The sequence below is a fragment of the Choloepus didactylus genome, chromosome 13, assembly GCF_015220235.1.
Source record: "Choloepus didactylus isolate mChoDid1 chromosome 13, mChoDid1.pri, whole genome shotgun sequence".
Classification (NCBI taxonomy): domain Eukaryota; kingdom Metazoa; phylum Chordata; class Mammalia; order Pilosa; family Megalonychidae; genus Choloepus; species Choloepus didactylus.
The window spans coordinates 94,348,960-94,365,616 of record NC_051319.1 but is presented as its reverse complement, the minus strand read 5'-3'; the positions used below and the strand labels follow the sequence as shown (position 1 = coordinate 94,365,616).

Here is a 16,657-nt window from a genome sequence, read left to right as displayed (position 1 = left end):
CTGAGGAAGGGATATTAATAGACTCAGCCCCACCCCCAGCCTTCCTGAGCTGATCTCAAGCTGGAGAAAAAGGAGGCTTCAAGAAATCTGAGGGAAAATGTTTCATTTTGAGGGCCTCGAGTGACTTGAAGGAATGTCATGGCATAGGATTTAGACGATCAGGGCCAAAAGAACGGTTAGAGATCCCCCACAGTCTTAGGGGGCTAAATTGGGGTCCAGGAAATCAGGGATCTATACATTTTTTTCTGGGAGTAGGTCCAGAGTTTCACAGAACCATCAAAGTCTAAAAGTGCTCAGTGTCCTCCCCACATGACAGATTAGGAACCACTGGTCTAGTCCATGTCCCTTCCTTATTCCTCACATGGGGAAACTGAGGCCCAACCAAAAGGAGCTACTTGTGCAAGGCCACACAGCAAGTTGTGGCAGAACCACCAAAAAATATTTACTAAGTGCCTGCTGTGCCCCTTCCCTAGGCTCTCTAAGGCGTGCAAAGAAGCGGATGGCAATGTCCCTGTCCCCAGGGAATTGTCAACCCTTATAACTGTGGCTGGTTCTCCACTCTCCCAGTCAGTTTTCATAGCAATGGCGCTTTTTGATTGTTACAACATAGCTCTGACATAGGCAGAGGGCTGATTCCCACTGGTCAAATGGAGCTGCCAGAGCTAGTGGCAGAGGGAGAATTAGAACCTACAATCCCTGAACCCCAGCCTAAGGATTCTGGAATGGCTCATGTCTGGCCATTGTCAGGAAATAAAATATTATAATTCAACAAGAATGAATTGAGTCCTTACAACATGCTAGGGACCCAAAGATGAACTGAATGTTTTTCGTCCTCAAAGAGCCCATGGTCTGAAGGACACACACACTCACCCCTGTAAGTGCTGACACAAATGTGATGCAAGTCCACAAGACCAACTGCCTTGGGAGGAGCCAACATGGGAGCTGGGCATCAAAGGATTTATTCACATGATAAATATTTATTAAGCCCTAAAAAAGGCCCAGGCCTATGCAAAGTCCCAGGGATACAAGAATGAGCAATCCACACATGATCCCCACAATCATCCAGGGGTGAGACAGGCACTAATCACATAATCACACCCAGAGAAGGGACAACAGAGTGTAACGGTGGACCTGGGGACAGCAGGGGGGTTGCAGGCCGTGCAGGGGAAAGGGGCTGGCTCTGCAGAGTTCTGCCACATGGTCTGACTAATGGTGAGGACTCTGTCTTCCTCACCAGCCTGGGACTCGGGGACTGCTCCAGCCTTACTCACGCCTGAAACCATTTCATGCACATAGTAGGACCTTTACAAAGGCTCACTGGTGGGTCTAGGCTGGTCTCTGAGTAGGCTGGGGGCCTGTAATGTCTGGGAGAGGGGGTGTGGTCTTCTGGCAGGAGCAAAGGGCAGTATCTGGAGCACATAGCATTTCAACCCTTCTCACTCATTAGCTCTCCAGGACCTGAAAGCACTTTCCAGAAGCTGGCCTCCTATGAGGGAGGCAGCAGCATGGCATAAGTATCATTCCCATTGTTCAGATAAGGAAATGGAGCCAGAACTACAGCCCAGCCCTTCTGACTCCTAGTCCAGTACTCTTGCCACTGTGGCCTGAGGCCTGCATCCTCTGAGGGGTTCAGTGTAGCGGTGGAGGGTATCCAGTTACTAGGTTAAAAGACTTAGCCTAGTCCCTACCTAGCTGTGTGACTTTGGGCAACTTACTTAACCTCTCTGAGCCTCACTTACAGAATGGGTTATTAATAGTATTTTACTTATAGGTTGGAATAGTCTTGGAAAAGATAAAAACTCTTTACCATGGCCCACAGGTTCCTTCATGATCTGGTCCCTGCCTACCTTCTTACTTTATCTCTAGCGCTTTCCTCTTAGCTACTTTTCTTCAGCTTTTCTGTTCCTACAACATATCAAGCCTTTCCTGCTTCATAGTTTTGCATTTACTTCTTCCTGCCTAGAAAGCTCTGGTCCTGCTCTTTGATCTTCATGTGGCTACCTCCTTCTCTTCCTTCAGCTATTAGCTGGAATGTCTCCTTAGAGAGGTCTTTCCTGAGCACTCAGCCTTTAGATCCTTTTCTTATCCCCAGGTTTATCTGCTTGGTGTACCTGTCACAGGACACCACTGCGTGTTTAAGCGTCTCCTGGACTAGGGGAAGTCTCCTCCTTTGGACTGCAAGGTCCACTGTTGTACCCAGTGCCTGACACATGGAGGAGCCTCGATAAACATTTCTGGAATGGACAATAAAATCTTGGAGCAATGCTCATGGCAAACAGCATGGCATTTGGATACAGTAATTTTTATTACTATAATATTGCCAGACAGGCACAGGGAGATACATTTTTTCCCCCAATCTTTTTGGGGGAGGAACTTTCAAGGAAAGAATAATGAATCCCAGGTACGCTGTCCCCAGCTTCAACATGGCTGTCAGTTCATCTGTTACCCTCCATGCTGCACACACACACAAACGCATGCAGAACTTGCTTTATCTGGAAACAAATTCCAGAATAATATTTCATCATATTCCATATAAGAGGCTTTCTTAAAGGAAACACCAACTGGCGCAGGAGCACACAGGGCCATGGAGGCATACCATAGAGGCCTGGGCTCTGCCACTTCCAAAAGGACCTCTAGGCTCCACCTGAGAAATGCAGCTAACTGTACTTACCACAGAGAGTCATTAGTAAATCAAATGAGTTAATATACACAAACTGTCTGGGACACTCCTACCGCAGAGCGGTTGCCCAATAAACGTGCGTCATGCCCATTAGGGTGTTGCCCAGGTTATAAAGTCCTGGCTTACGAGACAGGCACACTGGGTCTAAATCTAGTTCAGCTACTGACTAGGTGAGTGGCCCCGGGCACATAACTTCACTTCTCCAAGCCCGTCTCCTCCTCTATAATGTGCAGGAAATAATCACACCTGCCTCACAAGGTGGTGATGAGAATTCAGTGAGAGAATACAGGATCTGGAACCCACCCTGGCCACAGAGGGCCTCGGTTCTGACCAGCAGGCATGGAAAGCAGCTCTTCCCAGCATTACTTGAGAGAGGCAATAAAACAGTCCTGGTGAGGGGATAAAAGCTGCCCAGACAGGTACAGATTCAGATCCAGCACAGGAAATGGTTCTAAGAACTTTGGAGGGTGAGGGGCTTCTTCTCATGGGCAAGTACAGAAGAAGGTGGCATGGGGTAGAGCTGGGCTATTAGGGGCAGAGAGAGGCATGGCGGGCAGGGGGTGGTGAGACCTGGGAGGGCATACCTGGAAGAGCTCAGAGGCGTTGGGGCTGTACTGACTAGGCTCACTCTCAGCGTTCTCCGGGCACCACTGCAGCTCCTCGAAGCAGGTGGCCGAGTCAAAGTCACTGGTATCCAGCTGGGAGAGGTCGAGCTCGGGAAAGTCAGCACAGAGTTGCTCCTCCTCAGACCCTCCAACCTGGGGAGACAGGAAAGAAGGAAGCAGGTCAGAGCTGAGCTTGGCTAGACTCGAGCAAGGGTCCACTGCCTCATAACACTGCCAGCACAGATCTGCGGCTGCCCTTGGTCAAGACACAACTCTGTAGCACAACCAAGGAATGTAAAGATGCACTCCCTTCTCTCCTTCTCTTTAGTCAAGCTGCAAATTGTTGAACCTACCAAGTCACAAAGCTATGTCAGGCTCTGGCAATACAAACCCCCTTGCTGCTCTCTCCCCTCCTTATCTGCACTCCTACACATCCCTCAAGGCCCTGCCCATATGGCAACTATATTCTCTTACCAGGACTATTTTGTATATATAGTTACTCCTTTACATAACTGCCTCCACCTAAAAGCAAGTTTCCCAAAGGCAAAAATCTCTATATTAATAATGAAACAGAAAAAAAAAAAAAACAAAAAACACCAGCAATAATGGTTGACATTACTGAGGGATTATATTATGTTCTAGAGAAACTAATCCATGTTCTAGAGATTTTACAGAAATATTCATTGAAGTGCTGTTTGCAATGGCTAAAATGTGGAAGATCACCCATTAATAAGACAACGGGTAAATAAAACTATAACCCACGCATTTTATGAAATACTACTGGGCTGCTGAAAAGAATGAGGCAGAGCTCTGTGCTCTCCAAGACATGTTAAATGAAAAACCAAGCTGTGGAATTTCAGTATATAGAACATTATTGCACATGCGTAAAGAGAATGAAAGAAAATCATTTCTCTATTTATAATAATATGCATGCAAAAGCACAGGAAAAGGCCTGGCAGCTTATACACCCACTGACTGGTGACAAAGTTGGGGTGGGGTAGAAGGAGTCACAGGGGACTCTGTCAACAGCATCGTCCGAATCATTGCTTCTCAAACTATGGTCCCAGTACCTGCAGCATCTGCACCACCTGGAAACTTGTCAGAAATGCAAATTCCCAGGCCCTACCCCAGACCTGCTAAAGCTGAGGCCCTCAGGTTCTTACCTGGCTCCTAAGTTAGGGTCTCACGACCTGAATTATCATCCCCATCACCAGCTGTGAGACCCTGGGCAAAACCCATCACCCCTCTGAAGCTCAAGGGCCTCATCTGTAAAATGGGGACAACATCACTTGCTTTGGATAGTTACTGTGCAGCTTAAATGAGGCAATGTTATAGCCTGGCCCAGTAAGTGCTCAACGAATGGCAGCTAACTAATGACAGCTAACAATAATAATAACAATAAACTGTTTCATGGCTGGCAGAGAGGGGTGGGAATTGCCTTAGAGAACAAAATGCAGTCCATGTGACACTTAAAAGAGAAATAGGTTTTGCCCAGGCCTTTTCTTTAATTGTTCCCACTTACTAGACCTCATAAATTATGAATACCTGTATATTATTAGCTCCATTTGACACAGGAAAAAGACTTTTATCCGAATTTGGGTCAAATGTCTTAATCGGCGTTTTGTAGGAGTCCTGCCAGCTGCACCAGCAGCACCATGCCAGGTTTCCTCAGGAACAAGACCCCCTGCCCCCCACCCCACCTCGAGTACCTCCCCTACCTGCCCATTCAACGACCACAAATACCAAGCGTCACTCTAAGCCAGATGCACTGTGCTGGGCACTGAGCTCCAGCCAGGGGTGAAACAAACAAAAACCCTGCCCTCTTGGAGCTTACATGGTGGGACAGTGGAGAGTGGAGGCATGGCATAAACAAATATCAAGTAAATAAAATGCATTGATTATAAGCTATGACTACCTAGAGAGAAGAGCTGAACAAATACATTGGAACCTAGTTGGGGAGTCTGAAGGCGAGGACAACACAGGTGTTGCTGTAAACCCTGGGTCCCCAAGGGAACCCATCCCCAAACAAGCCTGTTACCCACCTCTCATGGCCCCACCTGTCCAATACCCCTACTACTAATCCAACACCTTCAACTGCCACCACTTCAGGGAACACTCAGAGGGATTCTCTCAGCTGCCTCTTGGGAGTGTCTCTCTCCTCCTGCCTGGTCAGACTGTGGGGATGCGGCAGTTTTTGCTTGTTCTGGATAGACAACTGGTTTCTTTCTGGTTTGGGCCATTACGAATAAGTTTGCAATATTTGTGTACATGACTTTGTATGTTGCTATTTCTTTTGGGTAAAACACTGAGGTGTGGCATTGCTGGTAAGTGTATGTATAATTTATAAAAACTATGAAACTGTTCTCAAAAGTGGTGGTACTGTTTCACACTTCCATCAGCTGGATGAGCATTCTAGTTGCTCCATGTCCTTGACAACACTTGATATTGTCAGTCATTGAATTTTAGCCACTCAAGCATTTATTAAAAGCTACTATGAGCCAGGCACTGTGATAGGTGCCTAAGTATATAACACATAAGACTCAGTCCCCCTTCTGCCATGAGTGGACATCTCAGTGAGGGAAACAAACAAAACAAGTAAGGAAACATAAATGCTTTATTACAGATTGTGTTCCTGCTATGAAGGAAATAAACCAGGTACACCAGTGGAGGGGAACGCAGGGGAATCAATCTTAGGTGGGGATGTCAGACCTGGAAGAGCTGACCTGGAGGAGGAGGCCTGCAGGAGGAGTCAGTGATGGAAGAGGTGGGGAAGAGTGTCAGGCAGAGGGACCAGTAAAAGCAAAGCCCAAGTGTGCTGAGCCTGGAGCCTGGAGCCTGGAGCCTTCCATGCACCGAGCAAAGGGGTAGGGGTGGGGTGCCATCAGAGGCAGGTGGGGTGGATCAGGTGGGAATTGGACAGGATTTGGGTTTGGCTCTAAGTGTGATGGGTGGGAGGAGTGAGAAGCAGGGAGATGAGTTAGGCCGTTTAGCCATCCAGCAGAGGGGCAGGCACGAGACTGGGGAGGCACCACTCTAACACCACCTGGGGCCCATGGAGCAGGAGGGAGGTCCCAAAGCAGAGACACGAGGGTGCTGGCAGCTGGGGCCTCCCAGGCCAGCAAAGCACCAGTCATAAGCTCTCTGGGGGAGCTCTTTCCATATGTCCCCTGACCTTCCCCATACTGTCCCAATCCAAGCAGCTCAGAGCAGCCAACTCCATAGGACTCACTTCTTGGGGCTTAGAAACAATTTTTAAATCAAGAGTCCCAGAGTCCCAGACCAGCCAGGAACTTGCAGCCCTGAGAGGTCATTCAGATCAGTCACTGTGGCAACTAGGGGGATCGGAGGCCCCTTCAAGAACCAACAAAAGCTATGGACACTCTTCCAAAAACACCATGTATGCACATGAAATTTATCCTCAACTTCTAGGCCTCCATTGACCCAGCCTAAGAACCCCTGACTTAATTATTCTAGCTCCTTCATTTGACAGATGTGGAAACCAAGGCCCAAGGAGGGTAGCCCAGCATCGGACAGTGAGTGTCTCTCCCACAAAACCATCCCACCTTCTCTACAAAATGTCCATAAAATGGCCACGACTATTACACCTATTGAGTACCCATAGCCGCCCAACGTACTCAAAGTGTATGCTGCACATAAAATAAGGCTCAACCTTGCAGCTTTGTCAATTAGGCCTAAGACCACTCTCTAGCTAAAAACCATTACGCACTGCACTAAAAGTGAGTTCTCTGGCCTTCTCCATATTTAGAGAGGCTTCTGAAGGGGTGCTTCTGATGACCCAGTTCTCTTTGAAAGGTCTGAATTGAGGCCAACTTTTCTGTTTCATCCTCCTTCTACAGGTCTGGCAAAGGACCTAATTGCCACCACTTATTGAGTGCTTACTGTATGCCAGGGGCCATACTGAGTGCCTGCTATGCATCCTCTTATTAGTCTTAAAACAACCCTGCTGGGTAGCTGTTATTTTTCCCATGGTATTAATCAGGAAACTCAGAGAGATCAAGTCAGATGTCTAGGGTTCCAGAAAGGTGAAGCTAGGTTTCAAACCCAAGTCTCTCTCTCCCCCTACAGAGCCTGTGCTCTCAACCATCGCCTACCATCCTGCTCCTTAAAGTGGGAAGGAACAGCTGAGACCGTTTATTCCCATTTACGGGAATGGGGAAATAGAGCTTCAGACAAGGGCTGGGAAAGAACCAAGTCACACGGCAAGTCTGTGGGCCAAGCGAGGCCAGGTCTGGGGCCATATGAGCTGTGCCATGCACCGGCCTCATGTGGATGGGCCTCCCTGGCACCTCACTATGTCTACTCACACCCCCTCTGGGTGCCAGGCCTTTTGTGCCCATTCCTCCAGCAACACCACACCCTTATCTAAAAGGGCTGTGGCTGCCCAAGGCCGTGGAGATAAATGACCATGGGTGTGGATCAATGGGGTTTCATCGAGACTCACATAAGTGGCTTCACTGGAAGCCTGTGTATCTTGCTGGAAATCGATTTTCTGCTAAAGAAAGAAAGCATCTTCAGGAAAAATTAGTGGCTCCACTTTCCTGGCTACAATCAGCAAATCTCCTAGCTTAGTGCCCAGCTCAGAGCAGATTCTCAGAACTGCTGAGTGGAAGGAAGCCTGGATACGGTGTTGCAGTGACGGAGCTTGGGTCCTGGGCTTGTCCAGTTCTCACTTCCCTCTGTGTAAAAGAGAACATGAAGCTAGGCAGATTTTATGGACCCCTCCTGCTCAAGCATCTGATTGATATCATTCTGCATATACTTTCTGAGATGCCATGTCCATGTAGGTTTTTGGGAAATATTTACATAGAACTCAGCATTTTATGACTAAATAAACAAATGAACTAATGAATGAATTAATAGAAGAGGAAACAAAGGTGCAGAGAGAAGGACTGTCCTAAAAGGGATGAGGCCTAGATAATGGACAGAGTCCTGGGCCCTGGCTTTGTCACTAACATAATCCTTTGGGACAAGGATATAACTTTTGGAGCCTCAGTTTCTACTGACAAAATGGGGACAATAAATAATCCCTACCTCCCAGAGTCCTTATGTAGATAAGTAACATAAGTTGGGAGTGTCAGATACCCCATGAATGGTGGTTGTTCTGGTTTGCTAATGCTGCCGTTATGCAAAATACCAGAAATGGATTAGCTTTTGTAAAGGGGGTTTATTTGGTTACACAGTTACAGTCTGAAGGTCATAAAGTGTCCAAGGTAAGGCATCAACAATAGGGTACCATTACTGGAGAAAGTCCATTGGCATCTGGAAAACCTCTGTTAGCTGGGAAGGCACGTGGCTGGCGTCTGCTTGCTCCCAGGTTGCATTTCAAAATGGCATTCTCCAAAATGTCTGCGTCAGCTTCCAACAGCCGTCTTCAAAATGTCTGTCTCAGCTGCAGCTCTTCTTCAAAATGTCACTCTCAGTTGCTCTGGAGTCCTTCTGTCTGTGAACTCCTTTATACGACTCCAGTGATCCAATTAACACCCACCCTGAATGGGCAGGGTAACACCTCCATGGAAATTATCCAATCAAACATTTCACTCACAGTTGATTGAGTCACATCTCCATGGAAACACTCAATCAAAGGATTCCAATCTAATCAACACTAATACGTCTGCCCCCACAAGACTGCATCAAAGATAATGGCGTTTTGGGGGACATAATACATCCAAACTGGCATAGTGGTTAAGGATATGACGCTTTATGGTTCCCAGGGGACAGTCACAGCTACGGTCTCCTTGGTACCTTCCCAAGATGCAGGAGGGAGTCCGTGGTCAGCAGCCCCATTTGACCAACTGGAAAACCGCAGGTCTAGGAGGGTCAATGCTTCACGAACTTGTTTCTGACCTACCCCGTCAGTCCGAAACCTGCTGCCTCTCCCAATCCTGTTTTCCTTCAACCTTGAATAGCTATCTGATCCCAGTGTTATGAATGTTCAGGGTTTTGGTTGGTGACTAGACCTCGCCCCGCCAGCCAGACCACCCTGGCTCTCTCTAGGCCTGCCCAGGGAGAGCGGGGGGGTCAGGCCCACCACCCAAGCCAGACTTCCCTCCTGTCAATGCCATCTTGAACACCGTAAGTACTGCCCCACCCCAGTATGGAGCCTCCTCCTCTGGAAAGAAGTTGTATTTGATAGTTGGAGGCAAGTCTTCCCTTTTAAATTGCTGTCAGGAATGTCCAGACCTGAAATGACTTCTGCTAAGATGCCGGGTACATGACACTAGGGTCACCCTCCCCTGTTTTCTAACCTCTAACAGGTCATGGCCTACTTCCTGCTGAGCCTTCTCAACAGCCAGTGCTAACAGCTGGAACTGGTCCGGTCTAGACCTAGGATCCTTCCCTCTGCTTGCCTTCTAGGAAGGAAGTGAGGGAAATGCACATGAAGTCCCCACAAAGCCATTGCCTCCCACACATCCCTTTCCCCCCGACACATCCCTTTCCCCCTGGGTGGCAGCCCACTGATTTTCCTTTGGGGTGGCCTCCCCTCCCCTGCATTCATAGGTCAGCCAGTTGAAGTGCTTCCTCCAACGGCCACAACAACTGGTTACATTGGTTTGTGGGTGGGTCAGAGTGATCAAAAGTTTGCTGGAGTGTTTGGACAAGGTGGCCCAACTGGTTGCATGTAACTCTGGAGAGGCTGGTGGCCATCTATGCCACCACCTGGAAAGAGTCTGCCTGAGAATAAAGCCAGTAAAGGCAACAAAGAGCCAAACAATGGAGAGAGATGGAGTCCCCATAAAATAATTTAAATACTTGGATCCAACTGTGCCTGAAGCCAGCTATTCCTTGAACTCTGCAGTTGTATGAGCCAATACATTCCCCTTCTAGATTTCATTCCAGTTGGAGTTTCTGACATCTATCAATGAAAAAGTCATGACTAATTCATCCCTCTTCTGTTTGGAAAAAAAAAAAAAATTCCCACTGTCTTCCAAATTAGGACAAAATTCCTAAAGAGGCTTCTAGGAGAACAGTAGCTGATCTTGGTCCCCACAGAAATTCTTCTTATCATCAGTTGAAAGAGGGGCTCTGAGCCCAGTGAAAATACCAGAGGATGGCCTAAAAGAACAGAGCTCCATGAACTCCATGATAAACTAGGCCAACGAAAGGGCTTCCCACCAAGTCGCTCAAGGGCTCAGCACCTCAACCTAGCATTCAGGTCCCTTTCCATAAGGAAACGCCTGGCCCCAGATCTGCCCAACAAGTGAGCACAACCTCAGAGATGCTTGGCCCTTCGTGGCTGGCCCCAGGTCCAGGAAGCTTTGCATGGTAGGGAAGGCAATGGAAAGGTGGAAGTCAGGGTCCCTGATCCTGTGACATGCCAAACCAGCCCTGGGACATCTTCTCAGGATGAGAGAGAGCACTCAACTCATAGCTTGCTGAACTTCTTGCCATTTTAGGGGGTTTCGATTACTTGCAACCAAACCTAGTCCTAACCAGGCTCTCTCAGGCCTTTGGTATGACAGAAGCGCCCCTAACCAGCCTCCCCCTAACCAACCTGCCAGGGCAATCAGCCCTTTCCATCTCCTCCTACAACAATGCTCCTTACAAATGCCCAAGGCACCTGCAGCTCCCAGCTGTCTGCCCCTCTCTGGGTGGCCACTCTCTTCTGCTCCCACCAGCTGAGCTGTTTACCAGGAGGTGGTTGTGATTCTTTCCAAACCTATGGGTTACTATAATCACAAAATAAAATTAAATAGTCCATAAACAGAAAAAACATGAGTTCAAAAGAATAGATTTTAATGAAAACTAAGTCAAATGCTGTGGATTCAATAAAGTTGAGCTGCTAAAAACATTGCTGTTAAATTACGCGTGGGTGGGACAATGGTAGAAGAGGAGAAATTTCCAAGAATCTAGGTGGCTTTACAAGAGTCTAAGTTCTTGAGCCAGTTTAATAGATCCCCAAACTGGATGCTGTAGCCCTGGCACCATGGATGTGAGCCAAGCAGGAAAGATTGTGTGGACTTTTAATCACCACGCCACCAACAAATAGTCCTGTAGCAAAAGACTGAAAAAATGAATGTATGTGTCCTGTGACTCCATTTAAAAGATAATGTTGTTATATATTTGTTTTATGATTTTGTGCTTCCTTTTTCCAAGGAATTCCTCTCCCAGCTAACACAGGTACAGGTTCCATTCTCATCAGATAAGAAGGTGACTGTTGACACGGGTTCCAGTCTCCATAGCACTGGAAATAATGCCTTTTGACAGACTACTGTGAAACAAACCCAGGAGTTTGGACACGGGAAGTAATTGTAGAAACACTTTTAGATTGCAATCGCTTATTTTACAGAGAAAGAAATTGAGGCTCAGAGGGAGGCAACAGGGAGTGACTCAAGATGCCAAGACACACACTGAGAACCCTCATCTCCTACGTCCAAAGTTCCTTTCAAACTGACAGGCCGCTCCCTCATCAGCTGAGTTATGTCTGAGCTCTGAGTTAGGTCCTTCTCCCTTTAAAAGGGAAGGGAAAGAAAGAAGAGAAAGTCTCCTGGGGCAGGTGTTATCTTCCTCACCGATCTTCTTTCACACTCCCTGGTGCCTTCAAGAACCCCTCATTCGAGATCTTGTTGCTGTGCTCAGATGAGATTACCTGCGGGTAGGGGGGCTGGGGGGAGCAGCCCTTGGATGTGCTGGCACGCGCCTGTGCAGAGCCCAGACTCCCTCTCTGCACTTGGGTCTCAGGAGGCACCCTCAGCTACCTCCCGTGCCCCCCACCTACCGCAGCAGAGATCCCAGCTGCTCCCAACAGACACAGGATGTTCCAGGGCCAGGAAGATTTTTGTAAAAAAACAATGAAAGATCGAAGTATATGCTGTGATATGAGTGCCAGATATTTCAGGGGCAGTGTAATGCATACACTGTGTTTGCTTGCGATTGCAGTCAATTTCACGCACTTGAATTCAAGGGCCTCTTGAATTCAAATGACAGTGGCAGTAAAAGCACTTAGTAAACTGGAGGTGATGCACCAGGTTTATGCTCCTCACTGAGGCAGATCTGGACCTGGCTGGCAACCTGCTAATTACAGGGAGTCTCTTGACCTCTTTGCATCTGCGCATCTCCGGAGGCCAGCTTCCCTCTTGGAAATGTTGTAGGGCTTGAGTTTCCACCTCAGGGCCTCGCGCTGGCAGCTCCCCCTGCCTGGAACGCTTTCTTCCTCCCTCACCTTCCCAGGACTCCTTCCCCCTTATCACCCTCATCTCAGATTAAATGTCCCTCCTCAGATGGGCCTTTCCTGAGTGGTCACCTCGTATCTCTCTTACTCATCACCCTGTTGTAATACTTCTCTCAAACTGAACTTTTCATTTTCCGGCAGTTTCCCCATTTTTAGCTTTACTTGTTCACTGGTGCCTTCCCCAAGGAGGAGGGCCATATGAGCAGGGGGCTGGGTCTGTCTTTTTCCCTGATGCATCACAAGTGCCAGGACATAGTAGCTGCTTAAGAAAGATGGGTTCAATAAATAAAATGAGATAATAAATGGGGAAGTGCCTTGCAAATTGTAAAGAGCGGTGCACAAAACCAAAAGAACTCAACATGTGAATTTTTCCCATACGGCCCACAAGACAATGCCAAATTGACTGGCAGCCTTGGTTCCCAGATAATGATTTCTAGTTTTATCAAACTCTGTGGGGACAAAACCACCGAGAGCTCATTTTCTTTCCTGGTCCCAGGCTCCTCTGCGAGGCCAGGAATGAAGATATATGATCACAAAAACCACCTGACATCAACATTCACCATTTCATCACATCAGCTCCAACAAGAGCAACATTTTATCAGTCGCTGAAGGGCAGGCACAAAAATAGACTGCAGGGATCAAATGCCACCCTCAGCTGCTCTCTCAACACTCACAGGAGTGGCTGAAAGGCCTCAGCTTCGAGGACCTCCAGGCCTGGGGACCAGGGGAGGGGGACATGGAGTCACCTGTCCCAGGAGAGCACACGGAAACTGGGAGGTAGAATCAGGGCTGGGATTGGGGTGAGGCAAGGGCGGCACTCACCTTGGGGGCCAAAAAACTCAGTTATCCACTTTTTAGGTTTTAATGTATTGAAACAGCTAGAAGTAAATACCTGAAATTATCAAACTCCAATCCAGGAACCTTGACTCTTGAAGACAATTGTATAACACTGTAGCTTACAAAGGGTGACAGTGTGATTGTGAAAACCCTGTGGACTGCACTCCCTTTTATCCAGTGTATGGATGGATAAGTAGAAGAACGGGGACAAAGACTGAATGAAAAAATAGGGTAGGATGGGGGGGATGATTTGGGTGTTCTTTTTTTACTTTTATTTCTTATTCTGATTCTTTCTGGTGTAAGGAAAGGGATCAAAAATAAACTGGGGTGATGAAGGCATAACTATATGATGGTACTGTGAACAGCTGATTGTACACCATGGATGACTGTATGGTACAGAATATATCTCAATAAAATTGAATTTAATAAAAAACACTCAGTTATCAAGAGAAATCATATTTTACCACGTCACTTTACGGAACCTCAGTTTCCACATCCCTACAATGGGGCCAATACTACCCCACACCCCCCACTGCTGTAGAATGGCCCCAGCCCTACCCAGTGGGATATTTTCAACAGGAAAGTGTTTGCAGAAACTGTAAAGCACTGTCCACATGTGAGGAACTGTTATTACATTTTTCTCAAAAGCAGTGAGTGGCCCGAGATAGTGGTGGGTGGCATTCAGTTTTGAGGTAAGCTGCAAAACACTTGTCCTATTTATAATGAAAGGAGTGACCTTCGCTAAGTGAACAGCTTTTGCTTAAAAAAAAGAGAGATTTGTGGCTCTCCCTCCAATCAGGGCACCCCCTCGCATCGGATCCCTTTCCTGAATGGAAAGGAAGGCACAGCCAGCCCTGGGAAGTGTGCTCGCTCCACACAGGTGAAAGGACAACCACCACTGACAATCTAGTCGAGCTGCAGCCAGTGTGAACTTGCAACTGCTTTCCTTCCCTGTCTCATTTTGTGGGGTTTCCTCAAAATCTGAATAGGCCCAGGTTGGGGGAGGAGGGACTGGCATGTTCCAGCCGTCCTCGTGTGTCAGGTGGCTGGCAGCATTCTCTGCGGTCTTGCAGGGTCCATGTTCTCAGCTTCTGCTTCTGTCTCTTGCTCTGGCTGGCAGGAGACACCGTGGGGGCTGGGCCAGGGCTCGGCTGAGAGGCCCTTTTGCCTGCTACGCTGTTATAAATAACCCTGCGGGCAGAAAGAGGGTCCTGGCAGGACAGTGAAGGTCACGCAGCCCCTTCGTGGCATTTGAGGAAAGGTCATGCTCCACAGGCCAGCAAGGTGCCAGCTCACATCTTTAAGCCCAAGGCTGCCAGGGGTTGGCTGCTGCCTTGCTGCCGTGCCAGGGAGTCTGTGGGTGGCACTCCCACCTAGGACGGGACCCCTAAAGTGGCAGGCTCCTGGGGGTCCTTAGCAGGGAGGGGAACGTCGGGTGGGCAGCTGAGGAATCCCCTTTCCAGCAAGCTGGGGCCCTGGTGGACAGCTCCTCAAGCATTCAGAATGGGGACCTGGCACCAACACACCAGCCTGGGCTTTTCAGCCAGCACCCGACTCGACCGAGGGAGAGATGACTCAGCAACACTCAAGCCACAGCTGCCCCTGCTGCTGCACAGTGTGGGAGCCGGGAGGGGCCTGGCAGCCCATCTGGTCCTGTGGTTCCCACGCTGGGCTCCCTGGGGAACCCCCTTCACTATCTCTGCCCCCCCCCCCCACACACACACACAGCCCCAGCCTTGGCCCTGGGCTTTGAAGCGGGAGGGATTACGTGAGAGTTAATTAGGCTTTCCATTCTTATTAACCAAAGCCCATACAGTGACGACCCATCCACCATATTCCTATTTAACCTAAGTGAATTCAGCATTAGGTGCTTGGCAAAAAACAAACAATAAAAAGCCCAATTTCTTTCTTACATATGAGAAATACTGAGGCATTATATTTTGCATACATCATACACACACACACACACACATCCATTATTCATACACACTAGTTTGTGGGCAATTTAAGGGCTTTACAAGGTTAATTTTACTCTACCCAAATGACCACAGACCCGAACCCCAGACTAAGAAGCCACTCCCCAAGTACATGGTCTCAGAGTGGATATTATCCCATTATATAGATAAAGAAGCTAAGGCTCAGGGAGGTGACCTGACTGCTGAGCTAGAATTTTAACTCAGACCTAAACCCCTGATCTTTCCTGCCTTACTCAGTTGGCCACAGCTGTTGATGGTCTGTGGGAAACTCCCTTCCCTTACTCTGTGCAACTTGATCTATTAGACTTTGAAATAAAAAAAGTTCTCAACACTCGGGGGAAAAAAAGTCTCTGTGGGCTCCAGAAGCCCCATTAACACATTGCTATACTCCACACCCGCCAAGCATTTTAAAAGCCAAGGCGCTGCGTGGGCCACGGGCTTGTCCTCTGTCTCCACAAGCTGGAGGCAGAGCTGAGACAGCGTGAGTCCTCACTCTCTTGCTTAAAACCCCTCCCTGGCGTCTCACTGCGCCCTTAGACAAAAATCCACTCTCCTCACCTGGCCCTCGAGGCCTGGCCCGGTGTGGCTGGGGTCCTGCCTCCTCCCTGCGCTGCCGACACTGGTCCTCCTTTTTCTCCTGGAACCAAGCCCTGCTGGTTTGGGCTCTCCACCGGGGCCACCTCCCCAGCCCTCGGTCTCTGGGAGACACCCCACCCGCCCCCTGACTGTGGATCTCAGCACCACCATTCATCCAGTGCGTCCCTCCAGAATGAAAGCTGCACAAGGGCAGGGGCTTGTCCTCTGTTGAATCCCAGGACCTGGAAGTGCCTGGCACAGAGGAGGTGCTCACTAAACTTTTGTTTAATGGAAGGGGATGGGCAGAACCCCTGTGTCCTAGGTTGGTTTTAGCACTTTTGCTTCATTGCAATGCCCAAAGGGAGCCACTGTGCCGCCCGTTTTCCCCACTCGCCCCCTTTCCTAGGGGCAGCAGGGGCCTTCCACATCCTTTATTCCCTTCTGGAAACTCCTGCCTTTCATTTTCCAGTGGGCCAGATGATGAGAAATCCAGAGCCACAGGCGCCCAGATGAAGCCAGTGGGAAATCCACTCCCTCTGGCTGCAGCAGGCCGTCCCTGGTCACGTGGTCAGTGAGGGCCGGAGGAGGGAGGCCAGGAGGCCTCCCCATCAGAGCCCCCCGCCTCGGGGCCCTCATCCCCAAGGCACTGGCCCACCTTCCAGCCACAACCTGCCTTATGCTGAAGTGGGTTTCCTGAACATGGGCAGGTAAAGTGAATTGGTGTCCAACAAATCACGCCTTTCCAATCCCTTCTTTTCAAACAATAGGGATGTATCCCGGGAGGGGTGGGGTG

The 16,657-nt window shown here is 48.8% G+C and overlaps 1 protein-coding gene across 1 annotated transcript in view; it reads right to left on the bottom strand.

The window, feature by feature from the left end:
• PPARGC1B (PPARG coactivator 1 beta) overlaps positions 1–16,657 on the bottom strand; it is a 101,202-nt gene that overhangs the window by 23,920 nt on the left and 60,625 nt on the right. The window contains exon 2 of the mRNA XM_037801661.1: positions 3,265–3,438. Coding sequence (XP_037657589.1) covers positions 3,265–3,438 — 174 coding nt within the window. The remainder of the gene's footprint in view (positions 1–3,264; positions 3,439–16,657) is intronic.